The sequence below is a fragment of the Dama dama genome, chromosome 11 (assembly GCF_033118175.1).
Source record: "Dama dama isolate Ldn47 chromosome 11, ASM3311817v1, whole genome shotgun sequence".
NCBI classification, from domain to species: Eukaryota; Metazoa; Chordata; class Mammalia; order Artiodactyla; family Cervidae; genus Dama; species Dama dama.
The window spans coordinates 57230175-57251786 of NC_083691.1; the positions used below are offsets into that span (position 1 = coordinate 57230175).

At 44.9% G+C, this 21612-nt stretch overlaps 1 protein-coding gene and 1 long non-coding RNA gene across 3 annotated transcripts in view; one reads left to right on the plus strand and one right to left on the minus strand.

Annotated features, from left to right (window-relative positions):
* RPIA (ribose 5-phosphate isomerase A) overlaps positions 1-8198 on the plus strand; it is a 32674-nt gene extending 24476 nt beyond the window's left edge. For both annotated transcript variants that reach the window (XM_061155311.1, XM_061155312.1), the window contains 5 exons: positions 505-569; positions 1809-1877; positions 2595-2736; positions 3979-4078; positions 7251-8198. In XM_061155311.1, the coding sequence (XP_061011294.1) occupies positions 505-569; positions 1809-1877; positions 2595-2736; positions 3979-4078; positions 7251-7345 (471 nt within the window). In that variant the 3' untranslated portion in view covers positions 7346-8198. The remainder of the gene's footprint in view (positions 1-504; positions 570-1808; positions 1878-2594; positions 2737-3978; positions 4079-7250) is intronic.
* A 1235-nt stretch (positions 8199-9433) lies between these two features.
* Positions 9434-21066, minus strand: LOC133064832 (uncharacterized). The gene is made up of 3 exons (XR_009694732.1): positions 20766-21066; positions 13125-13411; positions 9434-11206 (listed from the first exon to the last, which is right to left on the minus strand). It is a non-coding gene; the product is annotated as an uncharacterized LOC133064832 (long non-coding RNA).
* Positions 21067-21612: the final 546 nt, after the last annotated feature.

The window sequence follows — 21612 nt, forward strand, 5'->3', positions numbered from 1 at the left end:
ATGGGGGCAGGATCTCAGAAATTTTCCAATTTTAAATCACATCAGATGTGTGTCAGCATGCCTGTGTTTTTGCCATATTAGTTCATACATTTCTGAATCAGTGCTTCTCAGACTTTTTTTCCATTATTTCCTGCTTCCAAGGAAATTTTAATCCCACAGATATACTATATATCTCTTTCTATACTTGGAGGTGAAGTTACTTACACTGAGATTGCATGCTCAGTAATTCCAGCTTGTCCAGAGAGAAGCCCATCAAAGAGTAGAGGAATTATAAAGTGGTGGATGAGAGCTGCACCCACGTGTGGTCCATATGTGTTTCCTCATGACCCTAGTGGAATAACTTAACCACTGAGAGTCTTAGTTTCCTAACTGGTTAAATAGGAATAATAACTGTGCTTGGCTAATAGGGCAGCTGGGGTCTGATGAGCTGTTGCAGGTTCATGCTTAGCACAGAGCCTGCCCTCACAAGGGTCTCAGTGGTTTTTGTATCTTTCTTCAATGCAGATCGATCTTGCCATCGATGGTGCTGATGAAGTTGATGCTGACCTCAACCTCATCAAGGGTGGTGGGTGAGTTGTGGGGCCTTTTTTTGCCAAGTATCTGCCAGTTAATCCTTAGCAAAGCCAAGTGGAATGCAGGATAAGCACAGTGCCGCTGTGATACACACGAGTTTGTCTTTCTTCTCGGATGTTGATAGCATAAGACTGTAGAGCCAGCTGGACATTTTTGGTTGTTAGTAGCAGTCTGGTGACAGGGACCCAAGCCTGGTCAATGAAATGATTCATCTTAATGGGTTCTCTGTCTGCTGCCTTCTGCTGATTCCAACTTTAAAAATTGTACAGCCACAAAAAAAAATTGCACAGCCTAAAGCAAACACATTACTGGGACTAGATTACTAGGTCTGTGGGCTCTGAGCAGGGAACGATGTGTGTATTCGTTCCTTTGGGAAACATTTATTAGGTGTTTCTTAAGTGTTAATTTTGGGGAGTTAGGAAGTGGTGGGTTGAAGAAGGTGAAGTCCTTGTCTCCTCGTTCTTATAATCAACCAGACTCTGCAGTGACACAAAATGGGCTTAAAGTCTCACTGTGCTCTCTCTGCTTCATAACTCTGGCTGTCAAATGGCAGAGAGGGCAGGTTGTTCAAAGCTTGTCCTTAATCCTCCCCTTCATGCCACAGCCACATGACCTCCCCCAGGCACCGTGCTCCCTGGCAGATGCATCTTAGTTGGGTTATGCCTGTGGCCCCACTGGGAACCCTTTCTCCCAGACACAGACTCCTGTTTCCATAGTCCATTTACTGGAAGCAGCAGGTCTTAGCCCAGGTGCCATAACAAAAGTCTTAGACGTGGTGACTTCAAGGGGAAAATTTGTTTGTCACAGTTCTGAAGCCCTGGGCTTGCAGATGGCTGCCTTCCCAGTGTAGCCTCCTGTGGTGGAGGGAGAGAGAGTAAGAGCTTTTTGGTATCATCTTAGAAGGATACCCATCCTAATCAGAGCAGAGCCCCACTTCAGTAACCTCATTGAACCACAGTTACTTCCTTAGAGACCTCATCTTTCACATACAGTCATGTTAGGGGTTAGGCCTTCAACAGATGAATTTGGGGGGCCTGAGGGTAGGGAGACACAATTTAGTCTATTGCACAGTGTGATAGAGTTAGGGGGGCTGTTCTTTTAAGAATTAAAAATTAAATTTCTAAGTGTCAGAACTGAATGGATTTTGGTTTCCTGTATCTGACTTTAGTTCCCAAATTCAGATTTTGTCTTACTTAGCCCTGTGTTTGTTCCTTTGCTTCTTCCCCATTCCCCAGAGGCTGCCTGACCCAGGAGAAGATTGTGGCCGGCAATGCCAGTCGCTTCATCGTGATTGCTGATTTCAGGTATGATGTTCAGTGTTTCTGAACTGCCCACTGAGGAGGTGCCTCAGACGCCAGCCCGCATTTTATGGAGGAGAAAACAGAGCTGGAGGGAGGGGCGCTCCTCCTTCCTGTGACTCAGGAGAGTGCCTTGGACAATTATGTTCTGCTTTGGTGCTGAAGGAAGATACTGCTCTTTCTTGTGTCCGCTGGAAGGAAGAAACAGATGTCACACTCGTTAACAGAGCATGTCCTTATTTATCACTCATTCACTCCTTTCGCTCCCTGCAAGGAGTCTCAGAGGAAGCAGGTCAAGCCTGCCCTGGACAGTGACCCAGCACCCCTGCTTCCCCTGTGTCACTTGTGATTGTGTAGTGGACAGTCTTTGACCACTACACTGACCACTCTGACCACTCTCAGAGTCTACTAGAAGGCACTTGTGCTCAGCATGTTAATTTAAAAAAAATATTACAGCTGTAGGAAGAGCATAAATGATTATGTTCCTCACACCTGTTTAACCACAAGCCAGTCATATCCAGCTTTTAACATTGTTGTCATATTTACTGCACATAGGTTTTTTTAAAACAGTCAAACACAGCCAGTCCGTTTGAAGCCTATACACTTGGCCCTGCTCGCTTCCCTTGCCCTCTCACCTCGTTAGTGACTCCGTGCCTGAATTTGGCGTGTCTACACCGTTGAGCTTATTGACATCTGTTATACTTCTGACTCTTTTCTTTCCAGGAAAGATTCAAAGAACCTCGGGGATCAGTGGCACAAGGGCATCCCCATTGAGGTCATCCCTATGGCCTATGTCCCAGTGAGCCGAACTGTTACCCAGAAGTTTGGGGGTGCAATTGAACTTCGCATGGCCGTCAACAAGGCAGTGAGTGGCTGGGTTTCTGGAAGGTGTCCCCGGCTCTCAGGGCCTGTCCTCCTGCTTCCGTTAGGTCTTCTGTACCCAGACTGGGCAGGTGGCTTCTGTTCATTATTTATTTATTGGCTGCACTGTGTCTTCATTGCTGCACAAGGGCTTTCTCTAGTTTTGGCAAGTCAGGGCTACTTTAGAAGTGTGGGCTTCTCATTGTGGTGACTTCTCTTATTGCACAGCATAGGCTCCAAGTGCGTGGGCTTCAGTAGTTGCAGCACTGAGGCTCAGTAGTTGTGGCACAAGTGCTTAGTTGCCCTGTGGTGTGTGGAATCTTTGCAGACCAGGGATAGAACCCTAGTCCCCTGCATTGGCAGGAAGATTCTTAATCCACTGTGCCACCACGGAAGTTCTCTGTTTTAATGTGTTTTCTTCCTGGCGTTTTGTGACTTTTTAAAAAAACCACAGTCTTAATCATAGTCGTTGTCCGGAGCTCCATCTGTACCGAGCTCCGACTCTGGCTCCCTGAGTAGCTGAGGATTCAAGAGGAGATTGTCAGGGTTCTCTCTCAGAGCTGGGGTTCCTCCACACAAGAGCCCAGTATCTTGCCTTTGGGTGTTCTTACTGGGCTCCCACTCCTCCATTTTGCAGAGCAGTCTTTGTGTTCTGGCAACATTTGTGGTCCTATATGCTCTCTAGTGCCCAAAGCTGCTGTGGAATTCTGGGTTAATTAACCAAAACTGCCCCCAGCCCCTGTGACCCCAGGACCCCTCACTGCTCCATCTTTTCGCTGGGTCTGCCTGATCTGGGGGGAATGTTGTCTTTCGTTGCATCACTGATGGTCCTCAGTGTGAAGCTCTGGGAGCACTGAGCCGTGTCGGTTGCCTGTTTTCTTGCTGTAGTTTTTCACTCTAATGATGGCTAAGCATCACTGTGCCCTCACTGTGGTAAATGCTTACCCATGTGGTTTACGCATAAGCTGCCGAAGGAGGTAGGTTTCATTATCCCTTCCTTGCCATAGAGGAATCTGAGGCTCACAGAGGAAAATGGCTCCTGTGAGATGTCTGCCTCGGTGGCTTCAGGACTGCTGCTCATTACTGCTTCATAGCACTGCCTTCTAGCAATAGAAAGCATCAGGTGGGAGTACTGGTTGGAGCGGGTTGCTTAAGATACTTGTTCTTGGTTATCACCTCCAGTCTCCTGTCCCCTCTGTCTGCCTGAATCTACATCACCTCCTCAGTGTGGACAATTATCTTCTAGGGTCCTGTGGTGACAGATAATGGGAACTTTATCCTGGACTGGAAGTTTGACCGGGTCCACAAATGGAGTGATGTGAACACAGCCATCAAAATGATCCCAGGTAACATATATTCTTGAATGTAGACACCCAGGCTCTTCATAGCTGTCCCCTGCCTCTGGCCATGGGAGGCATAATGGCTGTGGCTTTGAGACTTGGGTGGGAAGAATTTGCTTTATAACATGTTTGGAATTTCTAACTTCATGCCTTTGCCTTTTCCTTCTGAAAACAGTTACTGCTCACCTAGGAGCTTTGTTAGTTGGCATTTCACAACCCGTTTCAATTGGGGCAGGCATGGGAGTGTCAGGGGGCTTGCCTTGAAATAAACCCACCCTCTCTGCAAAGAGCTTGACTGCCACTTCTTTGATTCTGGCCTGTCTCTGGAGAAGAATGACTCAGTTCACCCACGCTCATTAGATTCCTGCCGTGGGCGAGGTGATGTGCCATGTGTTACAGGGAGTTCTTCTGCCAGATCACTTGATAATCTGGAAGAATTAGCCCCAGTGATAGAGCAAATGCAGAGGACCCTGTAGGAAACCGCCCACCAGTGAGGGCGCTGTTCCTCTGAGGGAGGATTACTTGCAGTGCCCACTAGGGGGCTCTGGTGCACCTGCTCAGACCTTTCGAGGCTATTTGAGACACTGAGATGTCCTTTGTGAGCAGATTTCTCCCATACTTTGGTCTCCACCTCAGTCAGCAGAAGCTACATCCTAGAGAAGTTCAGAGCTTCATTAGGAACTTAAAGTGAAGACAGTGTAAACAGAGAAGCTAGATGCTGAATTATTTAGCGCAGTGCCTCCAGGGTCATCCATGTGGTTTGTTCTCTCCTTCTCTTTTTCTCTTCCTCTTTGGTCTGTTGTAATACATGGTGCTGGACCTGGGTCAAGGGGGGAGAGGAGGGCAAGTTAGTTTCCCTGTCTCTCTCTGTCAACCTGCCTGTGTCCCATGCACGTCCATTTATGTGGACACCTAGAGGGCAGCAGAACTGGCCCCTGGCTGCCCACAGCCTTGGGTGTTCCACTGCTGCACCTGGAGCAGAGAAGGGCCAAAGTCAGCGGGGTGCTTTCCCGCTTGTTCACACCAAGCCACCTCTCCCCTTTCCACTAATCTGGGGATGGGTGTAGGAATGGGTTAGTCACTCCCAGCATCCCAATAACCTGAAGAGAGGTGGCTCTTGAGATCAGACCTTTGACAGCTGCCCTGCATCTGTACTCTTAAATCGTTGCAAGACTTTTCTGAACTCAGTTTGGCTTTCTCTTGAATCAGGTGGAAACTGTCACCTTATATTGGGTTGGCCCAAAAGTTTGTTCAGATTTTTCCTTGAAATGTTATGGAAAAACTCTTAGGAACTTTTTGACTCAGTAGAATTTTTGAGAAGCCTGGGTCTTGAGTGGCCACTGGGCATGTCTTTGGGAGGCCCCTGTCGTGTAGGTGCAGTGCTGGTAGATGATTTTATTTATGTATGGGGGGCTGTCTGAAAATTTTTTTATCCTTTTGAATTTACATACTTAAATGTTAAGAATAAACAGTGAAAAGTCTCTGTCTTCCACCCCTCCACTTTCCCCTTGTCTGAAGACAGCCAGTGCTTCCAGAGTTGTGTGCCCTTGTGTGTGTGTGTGTGTGTGTGTGTGTGTGTGTGTGTGTGTGTGTGTGTCCTTGAGTTGATCTTGCATAAATACAAGTCAACTCCCCCACCCCCATCTCTTTGTTTACACAATTGACAGCATACTTGGCACATGTTTTGCTTCCTGTTTTTTCTCTGTCTTCCTATTTTCCTGTTTTTTCCCCACTTTGAAGGTTATTATATAATGGTTCACAAAAGAACTTCCTCATTCTTTTTTTTCCCCTTAATAATAATATGGCATTCCATCTTGTGACTCTCACGTGGTTTATTTAGGCAGATCCGCGTGAGCAGATTTTCGTTTCCAATCCTTTCTTAGAAGGGGATTACCAGTTGAAAGAATAAGTGTATCTGATTTTGCCAGATAGTGCGGAATTGCCTTCCACGGATGGCGTTAGTTTACCTTCTGCTCAAAGTGCATGCCAGTGTGCTTCCCTACACACTGGGTCCGTCAGTACTTGAACAGTATTATCTCACTGGAGTATGTGTGTATATTAACTATTTTCAGTAAAGGTTGCTAACAGTTGTAATTAATTTACACTGTTGAATAGTAGACCATCATTTTTGTGTGTGGAAAAACGTCTGTATCCATTCCACTCTTATGGGCATTTGGGTGTTTCTAGTTTTTAGCTGTTGGGCACATTCTCTTACATATCTTGTGAGGATCATATATATATACCTGATATATACTGAGGAGTAGAGTTGCTGGATCATCAGGTATGAATATGTTCAGCTTTAGAAGATACACTGAGAAACATTTTCCAACATGATTTTTTGCCAATTTACTTCTATAGTCAATGTGTGGGAGTGTCTTTACGTTCCAATCAAATTTTATTATACTCATCCTATTGAGTGTGTAGTGGTGTCTTGATTTGCATTCTCTCTCTTTTTTTAAATGTACCCTTTATTTTATTCTTTTTATTTATTTTTTCCAATTTTTTTGCCATACCTTGCAGCGTGTGGGACCTTAGTTCCTTGACTAGGGACAGAACCCATGTCCCCTGCATTGGCAGAGCAGAGTCTTAACCATTGGGCTGCTGGGGAAGTCCCTGCATTCTCTATTGACTAGTTTGAGCACCGTTTTCTATGTTTATTGGCCGTTTTGAAGAACCTCTTTTGTGAAGTATCTCTTAAGTCTTTTGCCCATTTTTCCACTAGATTGTCTGTTGTCTTACTGATCTGGAGAGTTTATTCATTTTGACATAGTATATGCATTGCAAGTATCTTTCAGCCCTTTGTGGGAAAAGCTTCTAAGGCTGATGGTGTGATTGAGGATCACTGGGAATGGGAGCACTTAGAGTCATGGTGGAGGGCCTCTCTAAGAAGATGACTGGTCCAGATAAAGGCAACCGCGTGAGGAAAAGCCCTGAGGCAGGAAAAATCTTGCACATTTGAGTACAGAGAGAAATCTAGGATCCCAGAGGGGGAGAGATTGCAAGAGGAAATAAAAATAACCAGAATGTGTTTTCATCACCATGCAGGAGGGAAGTCTTAAGATGTATCATTTGTCTGGTGCTGTTGACGGTGGTCACTTCTATGGACCCAGTGATCCTGGTTTTCTTACTGCCTCGGGAGGCTGAAACTTAACACTTCCTTCTGCCCTTCGTCCCACAGGCGTGGTGGACACCGGGCTGTTCATCAACATGGCGGAGAGAGTCTACTTTGGGATGCAGGACGGCTCCGTGAACATGAGGGAGAAGCCATTCTGAACGGGTCCTGCAGGAGCGGAGTGTGTTCCTCTCGTGTCCCCAGCCCACCGCCAAGGTGGCTGCGCCTCTCTGAGCCTTTGCCTTAATGTATCTGCCAGGGGGACAGCTTGGCAGGGTGAGGGGTTGAGGGTTAAATCTAGTCTTCTGAAGTATTGTTATTAAATGTCTTTTTAAAAAGAGAGATATAAACATATATATATTTTTACTATTAAAAATGCTCAGTTTTTTTTTAAATAAAGTGGAACTTGATTTCATGTTTTATATGAAACATTTACCAAAAAAAAAAAAAAAAAAAAAAAGGACTGTCTTTTAAACTTTTAACTTGAGCCTGCTGGTTAAGCTTCTGAATATTGGGTTTGCTGAGGAATATAAGTCAAACTTTTCTTCAGACTGGTGAAATGAAGGGCACAGCCAGCAGCGATTCCCTGATGCCTTACTGGAAACATGGAGTTTGTTTACTTTTCTACCACACTGTTTTGTTTTTTAGTTTTTGTTGCAATTACGCACAATACGTAGTTCTGTGTTCTAAGAGGTGAACTATAAAAATATAAAAGTCTGGCAAGTATAGGGTGTGGTGTGTGATGACTCAGAATCTGTAAACTACCAGAGGGAGGATGTGGGAGTTCTTCAGCTGAGGTCATGGGTTCATTCAGACCATTTGTGTTGAAACCATTGAATAGAAATACTTGCCAGAACTGCCAAAGCACTGCTGTGAAGCACCTTTCAATGACTGTCCTTTTGTTGTGAATATTTTTTTCGTTCCTTTATTGTTCCTTTGCATGGTTTGGCATCAGAAGTTGTTACCTCTTTATATTGTTTGAAGGTTGAAATAAAACAGTATGGTGCCATTTTGGCTCTTTGTCTTTGTTACAGAATTTGTGTCAGTTTTACAGTAAAATAGGAATCGGTTTTGCTCACTTAATTTACATTGGATCTTTGATCAAGGGTGGAATTCACTCAAATCTTGAGCCAAAGAGTAGATAAATATTTCCTTTATTTCTGAGAGAGCTTGATAGCAGCTTTATTTCATAGAACTTTTGTCAAACAAGACATCGATTTTCTTATGGAGACTAACACAGCTGAACAAAAGTCACAGATTATCCCCAAGTTTTATGCTAGTCAGACCCCCAGTCATGGAAGCTGACAAGCAGTAAAATGGGTCACCTGACTTTCCTGTATTCTCCCAGTGTGTAATCTTCACAGTGTGCCCAGTGAGCAGTGAACCATCCAGAAAGCTTCACAGATGGCAATAGAAAGGCCGTGATCAACTCAGTGATGATTCTAGATGGGACTCATGAATCCATCCTGCTGTAAAGGTGTTTGTGTTGAGAGCCCTAATCCCCCAGTGCTGACTTCGCACAATCCTCAGACGGTCATGTCACTTGCCTTGCCCTCTGTTTTGAAGCTTGGATTATAGCTACCAAACCTAGAGGCGTCAGAATTCCTGCTAAATCAAGTTTCAGGATCAAAGTCAGTCAATCAGGACTGAGCATTGAAGAGACTTTCTTTTCCTTGCTGAATTCCTGCTCTTCTTTTTCGCTCTCAAGGTGCTCTTTAAAAATAGTTGGCTCACACATTGTTGGGAAACCTGCTGTTAGGAGTGCTTTATTTTTCTCCAAGACTATTTTGGTCTGGATGGTACATAGTTTTTACACAAACTGGGCACTAGGTCTTAGCTGAGAAAACTTGATAAAACTGCTTCTTGATATGATCCTTGAAAGCTCTTAGGTTAAATTCAGGGATAAATATAAGCAACAAAGTTAAAGTACGTTTCTGAAAAACACCTGCATGTTCCACAGCACAAGTAAATGCTCGGTTTCATAGGCCTTCACACCTGTGAGCCAAGCAGTTCCCTTAAGTGTGAATGTGAGGTTTTCCTTCTTTAAACACCTGCTGTGCTTCAGGTACACATACAGCAGTTTGTTCTAGAAGTAAATGTTGATTAAAGTTTCTTCAATAAAGTCATTAGTAAATATGGTCTTGTTGGATGGATCCCATTTGCAGGCTTGTGGTCAGTCCCAGGGGCACAGGACAAGCTGCAAACCTGGTGTTTAGGAAAGGTTTATATCCAAATTAAGCTGCTGCATATCTGGGAGGCATCAAAGGGGAGGAAAAAAATCACTTGAATTTGAATCTATTCAATTTTGATTTCAGCTGAGAAGTTTTTTTAAGTTTTATTAATTTTTGGTTGTCTTGGGTCTTCATTGCTGTGTGGGCTTCTCATTGCGCTGGCTTCTCTGTAGCGGAACTTGGACTGTGGAGCACAGGCTCAGTAGTTGTGACAGAGCTGAATTGCTCTGCGGCGTGTGGGATCTTCCCTGACCAGGGATCGAACCTCTGTCTCTGCATTGGCAGGCCGACTCTTTTACCACCGAGCCACCAGGGAGGCCCCAGCGCTCGAGTTTTGATATTTTTCAATCATCAAGCCTTTGCCGAGTCCCCGTCATGTGCCAGTTCTTAGTGGGGACTAGTAGAGGGTAGAGAGCAGAGAACAGTAAGACACCTCCTGGGCTCCAGATGTTTCCAGCCTTTTGGGTGAGACGGAGTGACAGAGGAGTTGTCAGTTCAGTAGGGAAGAGGGGCTGTGAGGTGGGAAACGTTACCAAGTGACTGGTGACCGAGCCCTACCCATCACCACTTAACTGTGTGCAGGTTGTGTACCGGGCCTTTAGTCTGTTATCTCACAGGAGTTTGATGGTGTCTATTGTGGAGCCTGTGGGAAACAGGCTCAGTTTAAGTAACTTTTTCAGGTCAGACACTGAAAAACAGGACAGACTTTTCTGGCTCATCATTCCAGCTGGTTGTAGGACTCTGAAGAGTTTGCATTCTTTAATGCTGTGTCCATCATTTGTAACTTGAATCGCAAGTAATTTGTAATTTTTAAAGTACTGAAGTTAGTGAACGGGTTTATTGTATATGTGTGTAGGCTCATGGGTAATCCTATAATATTAATAAATTTCTCTTTTCTAATGAGCTTTCTTTTAGTGGGAGAAAGGAACAGAACATTGCACAATCTAGGACTGGCCGTGGGAAGGCCCTCTGCAGGAGTCAGCCTTTAGCTGCCACCGATTTTCTCCCCTGCTGTGCCTATTTCCTGTCTCTGCTTTCCAGGATACAGGCACAGTGGCAACCATTGGCATTGCTAGCCTGGGAAGGATGTTCATGGCTAAGGGTTGTTAGTTGCCTGTAGTCAAAGACCCTTCAGAACACATAACTGAACAAAGTTGATTTTATTTGTTTTTTTTATTTTTTATTTATTTTTCTTTTTGATGGTGCTGAGTCTTTGTTGCTGTTCAGGCTTTTCTCAAGTTGTGATGAACGGGAACTGCTCTCCAGTTGCAGTCCTCAGGCTTCTCATTGCGGTGACTTCTCTTGATGTGGAGCACCAGCTCTGGGGCAAGAGGGCTTCAGTAGTCGTGGCTTCTGGGCTCTAAAGCACAGGCTCAGAAGTTGTGGTACACAGGCTTAGTTGCTTTGCAGCATGTGGAATCTTCCCGGACCAGTGATCAAACCTGTGTCTCCTGCATTGGCCTGCAGATTCTTTACCACTGAGCCGCCAGGCAAACCCCAAACTTGGTTTGACTGATTCATTGAATGAAGGAAGTCACATGCCATGGGGAGTCTCAGCCCAAGGTCTTTAGGACTTTAGAGGACTTAAGTGTCTATCTGGGACTTTGGGGATGGCTTTGTTCTGGATTGGATGTCATCAAGAAGCAGGAGAATTCTGTGACCCAGCATCCTAATTTTCACTGAGAAAGTAAGGCTGTAAAGCTGGGATTGTAAAGAAGCAGCAGTCACTCAACAGCCAGGGAAGGGAGGTGTCTGGTCCTATTTGTGGTTTGGATGACGTTCATGTTTTGTCTGTTTTATGGAGACAAAATGATCATAGAGTCATCTGGTGTTTGTATCACCATCACACAGCAGCCATGAAATTAAGACGCTTCTTGGAACGGAAGCTGTGACAAACCTTGACAGCATATTAAAAAGCAGAGACCCAGACATCACTTTGTCTACAAAGATTCATATAGTCAAGGTTAGGGTTGCATGTGTGTGCTCAGTTGTGTCCGACTCTTTGTGACCCTATGGACAAGCTCACCAGGCTCCTCTGTCCATGGGATTTCCCAGGTAAGAATACTGAACTGGGTTGCCATTTTCTTCTCTAGGGAATCTTCCTGACCCAGAGATCAAACCTGAGTCGTCTGCATTTCCTGCATTGCAAGTGGATTCTTTACCTCTTGAGCCATTGGTTTTTCTAGTAGTCATGTACTGGACCAGATGTGAGAACTGGACCATAAAGAAGGCTGAGTACAGAAGAATTGATGCTTTCAAATTGTTCCAGAGAAGACTCTTAAGAGTCCCTTGGACTGCAAGGAGATCAAGCCAGTCACTCCTGAAGTTAATGAACCCTGAATATTCATTGGAAAGACTGATGCTGAAGGTGAAGCTCCAATACTTTGGCCACCTGATGTGAAGAGTCAACTCATTGGACAAGACCCTGATTCTGGGAAAGACTGAGGGCAAGAGGAGAAGGGGGCAACAGAGGATGAAATGGTTGGATGGCATTATTGACTCGACCTGAGTATGAGTAAATTCTGGAAAATAGTGAAGGACAGGGAAGCCTGGCATGCTGCAATTCTATGGGGTCACGAAGAGTTGGATACAGCTTAGCAACTGAACAAAAATAACACAGAGTGCCCCTGTCTGGTGATGGTCTGTGAGATTGTTTATTATCCACAGGAGAGCACAGTAGTCTCGCCGTGGGTGCCAGGCTAGCTTGTAGCAACACCAAAGTTGGGCTATGGAGCCAGGCCAGTTTCTGGCTGTCATTTCTTTCTCAGAATCTCTGACCCCAGGAACTGGAGGCCTGAGTGTTCTATGATCTACTCTTTCCTTTCCTTTGATTAACAGGCACTGAGCGCTTTCTGTATGCTGGGCACCGGGGTGGCAGAGTCAGGCCACAGATAGCCTATGCTGTGACTCCGGCCTTCAAAGGTTTCACTGGTTCCATGTAGTTGGCTTATTTCCTGTCTCACCTAGCAGCTGATGCAGCCAGATTTAGAACTGCATCAATCTTCACTCTCCACTAATCCAGTAATCAGATGATGTTTTTGAGAGAGGTTTAGTGCCTTTGCTTTTTTAGTAACCAGGTTTTTAGCGCAGGACAGCAAAACACCCCAATATAGTCTTGCATTCAACTGTGCCCTAGTGGACCTCTGCGGATAAACATCTGTAACGAAGCTCTGAGAAGGAAGGAAATGTGATGATTAATATGGGTCTTGGGGTGGGGTGGAACCCAAAGGGGAAGGGAAAGTTCACCCTAGTGTTCTGTGCACCATGCAGGTTATGCTAGTAGTAAAGAACCCACCTACCAATGTAGGAGACCTAAGAGACACGGGTTCGATCCCTGGTTCGGGAGGATCCCCTGGAGGAGAGCATGGCAACCCACTCCAGTGTTCTTGCCTGGAAAATCCTATGGATAGAGAAGCCTGGCGGGCTACAGTCTCTGGGGTTGCACAGAGTCAGACACAACTGAATCGACTAAGCATGCACGCACATTAGGCAGACTACTGATGAATAAAATAAACTGTGTTGGAACTCCATTCACTGAGAACATCTCTGCTTTAGCAGCAAGGTGGAAGAAGCAGTTTCTCCTGGGAAACGAAGCCCTGGCTACCTGCACCTCTGTTCGCCTCAGCATACTGGCCATGACACCCCCCAAATGTCTTCCTGATTACATAACTACACTGGAGGGAGTTCCCAGGTTCAAGGGTATTCCAACCTGAGTTGCAGGTAGAGTTGCACTCATCCTCATTTTATTTCAGAAGCTGTTCTTGGTGGAGTGTTGGGCCAATCTCCAGTCCCTGATGGTTTCAGTTCAGATCTGATCTGAGTTTAGCTCCACTTGGCCTCTGTTCCCGGGTCAGTGGTGTGCCTCGGGTTTCTTGGTGAACTTGTGAGAGGCAGCCACAAGGTGAGAGCCCACGGGGAGCTGGCACCCAGGGCTGCATAGCACCGCCCAATGGAACTGTGAGCCACATACCTAATTCAAGCATTCTAGAGGCTGCGCTGAAAAGGTTAAAAGATAAAATACCGAACAAATTAATTTCAATAATTAACCCAACGGATCTAAATTATTACTATTCTGACTATATTCAAGCAATAGTTTACATTTTTGGGGTACTAAGGCTTCATGTGTGTGCTAAGTTGCTTTATTTATGTCTGACTCTTTGTGACCCCATGGACTGTAAACCACCAGGCTCCTCTGGTCCTTAGGATTCTCTAGGCAAGGATACTGGAATGGGTTGCCATGCCCTTGTCCAAGCGATCTTTCTAACCCAGGGATCGCACCTGCATCTCCTGTGTTGGCAGGTGGGTTCTTTACCGCTAGCACCGACTGGGAAGCCCTAAGTTTTTTTTTGGGGGGGGGAAGCCCTAAGTCTTTATAATACAGTGTGTATTGTATTTCAGTACGTCTTGCTTTGGACTAGGCATCTTCCAAGTACTCATTCGTCAGTGACCCAGGATTGGGGAACACAGTTCTAGAATTGAAGGGGAACTCTGGTGTTGTCCTTGTTCTGGCTTTTAAAATAATATTTATTTATGGCTGTGTCGGATCTTAGTTGCCACGTGCAGGCTTAGTTGCCCTGCAGCATGTGGGATCTTAGTTCCCAGACCAGGGATCCAACCCATGTCCCTTGCTTTGGAAGGTGGATTCTTAACCAGGGGACCACCAGGGACATCCCTGTTCTGCTTTTTAAAGCCCCTTTGATTTCCTGGAGCCAGCCTGGCTTCTACTGTGGCCCTAGATGTTTCTTAACACCCACAGAGCATGGAATCAAATAGGCGGCTTCCGAGGGGGTTCTCTTTAGTTGCCCTAATTTGAACTGAGAGCGTCTGTGTCTCAAGCAGATGGTCTCTCTGACCTTATAAGTGGCCTTAACTCTAGGAAAGAGAACCATTCTTTCAGCTTCTAAGTTAAATGATTATTTTAGCTGAAAGTGTTAGTCACTCAGTCGTGTCTGACTCTCTGAGATCCCATGGACTTAACCCACCAGGCTTCTCTGTCCATGGGATTCTCCAGGCAAGAATACTGGAGTGGGTTGTCATTCCCTTCTGCAGGGGATCTTCCCAACGCAGGGATTGAAACTGGGTCTCCTGCATTGCAGGCAGATTCTTTTCTGAGCCACCAGGGAAGCCCTATTTTAGTTGAGGTACACTATTTTTTCTGAGAGAGGTAAGTATGATTAGTAACCTTGGTTTGGAATTCCATTCTTCTGGTTGCTAACTTTTAAACAAGTTTATTTCACCCATAAGCCTTGATTTCCTCAGTGTAAAATGGCTGCAAAAATGTTAGCATTTCAGGTAATTTTGAGGATTAAATGAACTAATTCATGCCAAGTGCTTAGAGCAGTTATTGGCACATAAAATGCTAATCAATCTTATATTTTTATTTGACTGCTGTGGACTTCTAGAAAATAGAAGTTCCTTGGGTCTCAAAAAATGAAGAACTGTTGGGATGTGCAAAAAACCTTGCTGAAAATAATTTTGGGGGGGGGCATTGGATGGGGAAACCATGAACTGAGTCATAGGTAAATGGGAGTTCCCTGCTGTCTGCTTTTGTATGATATTTTCTGTAATAAAAAAATTTTTTTAATGACTTGCTAACTTTTATTCTGGAATTTCCTGAAAGAAAAAAAAATTGTTACAGTAATTTTAGATACCCCTTTGAAGTGCCATGTAGGATTATTGAGATGTGTGAGTATATGTGTGTATTCTGCCTGGGAAAGGCAGGGAAAGCCTTGTAGTGTAGGTGGTCATTTAGCTGTAACTTTAAAAAAATTATTTTTAATTAAAAAATTTATTCTTTTTTAATAAAAAGAATCAATATTGATCCATTTTACAAGAATGAATGAAAATTGAAAACATAATGCTAAATAAAAGACACAAGTTATCATATATTGTATGACTGCATTTATGTAAAATTCCAGATGAGGCAAATTTATAGAGACAAAAAGTGAATTCATGGTTGCCTAGGACTTGGGGTTGGGGGTGGGAGGCATTGGGGGGGAAATAGGGAGTGACTGCTAACAGACACGGAGAAGGCAATGGCACCCCACTCCAGTACTCTTGCCTGGAAAATCCCATGGACGGAGAAGCCTGGTAGACTGCAGTCCATGGGTTCTCGAAGAGTCGGACACGACTGAGCGACTTCACTTTCACTTTTCTCTTTCCTGCATTGGAGAAGGAAATGGCAACCCACTCCAGTGTTCTTGCCTGGAGAATCCCAGGGACGGGGGAGCCTGGTGGGCTGCCGTCTATGGGGTCGCACAGAGTCAGACATGACTGAAGCGACTTAGCAGTGGCAGCTAACAGACACGGAGTTTCTCTTTGGGAAAAGTTTCTCAATATTTATTTTTTCTTATTCATACTATTGTATGAATATGCCACATTTTATTTATTCTTCAGTTGATGGACATTTGGGTTTTTCCCACTTTTTATGGCGAATGCTGCTCTTGATGCACAAGTCTCTGTGTGGATGTATGTGGTTTCATTATCTCCTTGTGTGTTTGTACTTCCTTTTTTTGATTTAAATAAATTTAAAAATATACTGTCCTAATTCTTCTGGTTTTTTGTTTGTTTGTTTGTTTCCTTTTTTACTGTTTATATTTTAGTGACTTTCTAAGGTGGTTGCTCCAGCTGCTGAATCTTGAAGGAGGAGCAGAAGACCACCAGCAGGCAGGGGTGGGTGGGGAAGGAGACGTGGAGACAAGCATTTCATGGAGGGGAAACAATGTGCAAAGGCAAGGGTTAGTGAGGAACTGGTGGGTACAGGTAACCCTGAGGAGCTGTGACTGGGGGACAAGGTGTGGTGACTCTGAGGAGGAGTTGAGACAAGGAAAGGCAGGAACCACTTACTGAAGGACCATGTTCATCAGAGCAAAGGACTTTGGTCTGAATCCTGATGGTGGGGGTTTTGGGCAGTAGAGAGGTATGATCCACCACCGCTAGCTGCAGGGAGGAGGCTGGGATGAATCAGGCAGAGTGTGGGCCAGAGAAATCAGTTATAAGTCTATGGAAAAGGTTCAGAAATATAGAGGGGAGGGTGTTGGCAACACTTCCGTACAGTGTTGCAAAAAAAAAGAAAAGATTGAGAAAGTTTATTTGAAGCCTTTTTTTTTTTTTTTAAAGTTAGTAGAATGTTCAGTTTCAGGACACAGCAAGTCTGGGTTGTGAAAGATGCTTGCTTCTACTGCTAGGAAACACTCTCTCATGTGGGTACTTTTTCTGAGTGCCACTAGTTACTCTAGGGGCAGGAACTTTGGCACTTCCTAAATCCAGTTAACCTTCAAAGTGTTTCCATTAGAATAATCCATTGTTTAGGAATCTCACACACACAGTGAGATATAAAGTGAATTTTGGGGGAGGAGGCACACTGATCAGTGTCTGTCCAGTGAGATCCATATACAAAAGGCAGATACGCAGAGGCAGATAAAAGGCAGGTATTGAGTTTAACAGATTTTTTTTTCCCTTCTCCTGCATCTGAGCCCCCTAGTTCTATCTGGGGAATTCCTCACTGTGGGAACTTGCTGTGAGGCATGTCTTTCTACTACACCTGAAGCGTCCTTTCTTCCTGCTCCCTGGTTCTCAGCGTGTGGACCTATGGTTGATCAACGGGCTGTTTCTGCCCAGGATGTGAACCTTAAGGGAACATCTCAAGTTATCTATTGTGTAGTAAACCACCTCATTGGAGAAGGCAATGGCAACCCACTCCAGTACTCTTGCCTGGAAAATCCCATGGACGGAGGAGCCTGGTAGGCTGCAGTCCATGCGGTTGCTATGAGTTGGACACAACTGAACAACTTCACTTTCACTTTTTACTTTCACACATTGGAGAAGGAAATGGCAACCCACTCCAGTATTCTTGCCTGAAGAATCCCAGGGATGGGGGGGGTTTGGTGGGCTGCCGTCTATGGGGTTGCACAGAGCTGGACATGACTGAAGCAACTTAGCAGCAGCAGCAGCAGCAGTAAACCACCTCAATTTAAGACCATTACCAGCATTCATTGGCTCACAGTCCTGCAAGTTGGGCAGAGCTTGCTGGGAATGGCTCGGCACCATCACGTATGACAGTGTGTGACTTCAACTGGGCAAACGTGGCAGAGGTTGGCATGTCTGGGGCTTACCTGGGCCTCTCACTCTCTGTGGGCCATATTGGGCTTCCTAACAGCATGACGGCTGGATTCTAAGAAGGAGCATTTCTGTGAAAGCTAGAAGCCTTTCTCAGACACTGTACAGTATCTCTTTCACTCATATTACTCAAAGCAAATGAAAATGCCAGACCAGATTCACAGAGATGGAGAAATACATACCATGTTCATGCTGGTGGTAGCATTCAACATTCAGTGATGGGTGGCGGCAAGGCCAGGAACGACATTAAGGGAAGCAACCATAATACAGCACCTTTTTAGATCAGTTTAGGATTAGATCTTGGCCATATTTTACTGTTAGCAGGTATTCTTGGTTCTATTTTCAATATGGACATTTTTTAAAGTCTTTGTTAAATTTTGTTACAATATTTCTTCTGCTACATGTTTTGGTATTTTGGCCGTGAGAAATGTGGGATCTTCGCTCCCTGACCAGAGATCAAACCTGCACCCCCAGTGTTAGAAGGTGGGGTCTTAACCACTGGACCACCAGTGACGTACTATTATCTAAACCTAACTTTCCAGCCTCGAGATCCATTTTGGAGATGTATTGTATCCTTTAGATAAATCCCATTTCTGCCTAATTTAGCCAGAACCAATTTCTGTTGTTTGCATCTAAGAACCTTGACTGATACCTCAGTCAATAAGAGACTCATTACGGACTGTACAGTAAAATGGTAGATAATTTACAAAAGATAGATAGATATCTAAAAGTAGATAATTTACAAAAGAGAAAATGCACGTGGCTAGTGAACACCAGAAAAAGTTCTACTTCACTAACAATGAAAACAAAACACACCTAAATTAAAACAATAGCTAGCAGATGCCGTTTTTTTTGATCTATAAAATTAGCAAATAATGTAATCAATGTTGTAGAGGGCAAGGTGAGACAAACTGTATTTAGACCTCTGGTAGGATTGTAAATTGGTCTAATCTTTCTGGGGATTTGGAGGCAATACTTACCAAGAATCTTCAATTGAATCAATCTTTTCCAGTTACATTCAAGAATCTAGTCTGATCAAGTACTTAGAAATGTAGATAGGGGGCACCTCTCTGGTGGTCCTGTGGTTAAGAGTCCACCTTGGAATGCAGGTGACTCTAGTTTGATTCCTGGTTGGGAAACTAAGACCCCCCGGGCTGAGGGGCAACTAGACTTGCACGCCACGACTACTGAGCCGGATTGCCATAACTAGAGAATCCTCATACCACAACGGAAGGTCCCCACGTGATGTAAGAAAGATCCTGCATTCCACAACTAAGAGATCACCTGATGCAACCAAAAAATCCAAAAACCAACAGCCCCCCCCCCCCCCAAAAAAAACCTAGTTCTGAATGTTTAGAGGAAAAAAGCAATGTAGATAAAAATTTATTTACAACGATGCTCATACCAATGTTATAATCTAGCAAACATTACAAATTTGAACAATACAAATCCACTAAGGTGTGATGTCATGAGACATTATGCAGCCATTAAGAAAGATTTTTAAAGAACAAAGGATACTGAAAAACCTTTATAGAATAATACTGAGTGATAAATTAACCAAGAAATATAGGTGTGAGTGACATATGTCAGTCCTAGTCAGGAATGTAAAGGGTATTTTCCTGCCACTCTAGGCATTTCAAACAAAGGAAATTTATTATGGGAAATGATTCACAGGAAATGGAAGGGCAGAGAAGCAATCCTTGTGTTGAATCGACCCAGAGATGAGTGACAGCCACAAGCCACTGCACTCCCAGGGCAGGAAAAGGTAGCGTCATCAGAACCCAGAAACTGGGCACTTGGTGGAAGCTAGGACCACGAGGGAGATGTAGCCACTGCTGGAAAATTCCTCCCCAAAGCAGAGGGGAACTAACGCTTTGGTTTAAGACTTCTTCCCACCCTAACCTTTTGCCAGAGCCTCCCATCAGCCGACTAACCAATGGTGCCAAGGGCAGAAATGCATCTTCGAGTAGGTGGAGCATGATCTCGACCAATTGAAAATTATGCATATTAAATAGTATTGAAAGTAATAGTTATTTTGCTGATGGGATCATATGTGAGTTTTATTTTCATGTGTTTTTTTTTTTTTTGCCATGCTGTGTGGCATGTAGGATTAACTCCCCAACCAGAGATTGAACCCCAAGCCCTTGGCAGTGGTCCTAATCACTGGACCGCCAGGGAATTCCAGTGTTTTTCTGTATTTTCCAAAGAATCCAAACAATATTACTAAACTAAAAAAATGGTGAGTACGTGCAGCGGAGATGTCAAATACTTTTACAAAGGTAATACATATATAAGGATGGATGCGACGCATCCAGACAATGGGGTTTTAGATACAGAGTCTCTTTCATTCATCTCTAGGGTTTAGGGAGTGATCCTCCAAGCCCTGGGGCTTCCCAGGTGGCTCAGTGGTAAAGAATCTGCCTGCCAATGCAGGAGACGTGGGTCCGATCCCTGGGTGGGGATTCCTCCTGGAGGAGGAAATGGCAACCCACTCCAGTATTCTTGCCTGCAAAGTCCCTAGGACAGAGGAGGCTACAGTCCATGGGGTCGCCAAGAGCTGGGTGTTGTCTCTTCATGACAGCCAGCAGGGGGCGCTCCAGCCCAGCCCACCAGGCTTGCTCTGTCTGCTGGCTGGCCGACTGGGATTCACTGTGGCCCTTGCTGAGTGGGACCCTAGGGGAGAGCTTGCCCTGTTGATTATCCCTGGCCCCAACAGGTTTGTCTCTGGTGTTCTCCATCTCAGAGCTGCCCGTCCCTTCTATTTTAGACAAGTTATTGCCAGGATTCATGAGAAAGACAAGGCAAGCCCCACTGGAACTGGAGGGTCTTTAATTTTTCTTTTGAGGTGTTTGACACGTGTGTCCACTGAAGCTTGAGCCCCACTGTACTGATAATGCCTGGCCTAAAGAGACCTTCCCGGATGTGCCAGTAGTCACTGGTTAGAGTTCTCAGTCCTAGGTGTCACGTAGTAGTAAATGCTGTTTGAATCTATCTCAGGCTTTCCTTGAATCCTTATCTCAAATTGCTGTGTGCAAACCTCTGTATTGTGCAGGTTCTGCTGGTTCTTCAAACCATCTCACCCAAAGTGACTGATGCTAATAAACCAGCTTGGGCAAGCCAACCAGCCAAGGGTCAGAAGTAATTTGAGCTGCATTAGTGAGTGGCAGGGGATTTTTTTTTTTTTTTTTTGCAGTCAAGACAAGAAAGGTACCTCTGTTCATCTCACCCTTACCTCCATCTGTTCCCCTGGATGCACAGAGCTTTCCCATGACTGGAAGTGCAGGCTGGGCTGGGCTGGGCTGGAATTCCCATCTCGCCAAAACTCCTCCATGACCTCTTCAGGCAGACCATCTTCCCTGGACAGCTACATACAAGTCCCCAGGGGTCACAGGAGATTGCTCTAGGGAGTGGGGAAGCTTGACTAGGGGAGAAAGAGTCAAACTCTGAATAGTGGACCCTGTAAAGTGTAGCAAATCTCTGATACAGAAGGCACCTGCAGCCTCATGCAGGAGCCACCCTGGGCTGCCACTAGGGCTCCCACAGTGAGTGCTGCCAATCTGCTGCCCGTGCAGAAACCCGGGTAAGAGCTGGGCCCTGGGTCTCACCCAGGCTGTGTGTGTGTGGAGGGGTGGGGGGGGAGGGGTGGGTGGTGGTGGGGAGGGTGGGTGGTCGGGGCGGGGGGGAGGGTGGGTCTGGAGAATCCAGAGGAAGCCCAGGGAGGTGGAAACATATTTCATATCATTCCGGGTAGTTGGTCTTTTCCAATTCACTTACTTTTCCCACTTACTCCTCAGCTGAGAGAGTGTGCTTTCATTTGTGTGGTTTTCTTTCCCTCATTGAGTACAGAATGCTTTACAACTTTATGCTTTTCTGATTTGGGAAACGAGTAAGGAAAAGATTGCTTTGGTGAAGTGGAAATAAAGAGATTGTGTAAGCAAAATACAATTGGGAAGGGTTGAGGTGGTAGATGCAAGTTTTTTTTTTTTTTAGTTTTATTTTAATTGAAAACTAAATTTTCAACTAAAATTAAGTTTTAAGTTGATTTACAGTATGTTAGTTTCAGATGTACAGCAAGTGTG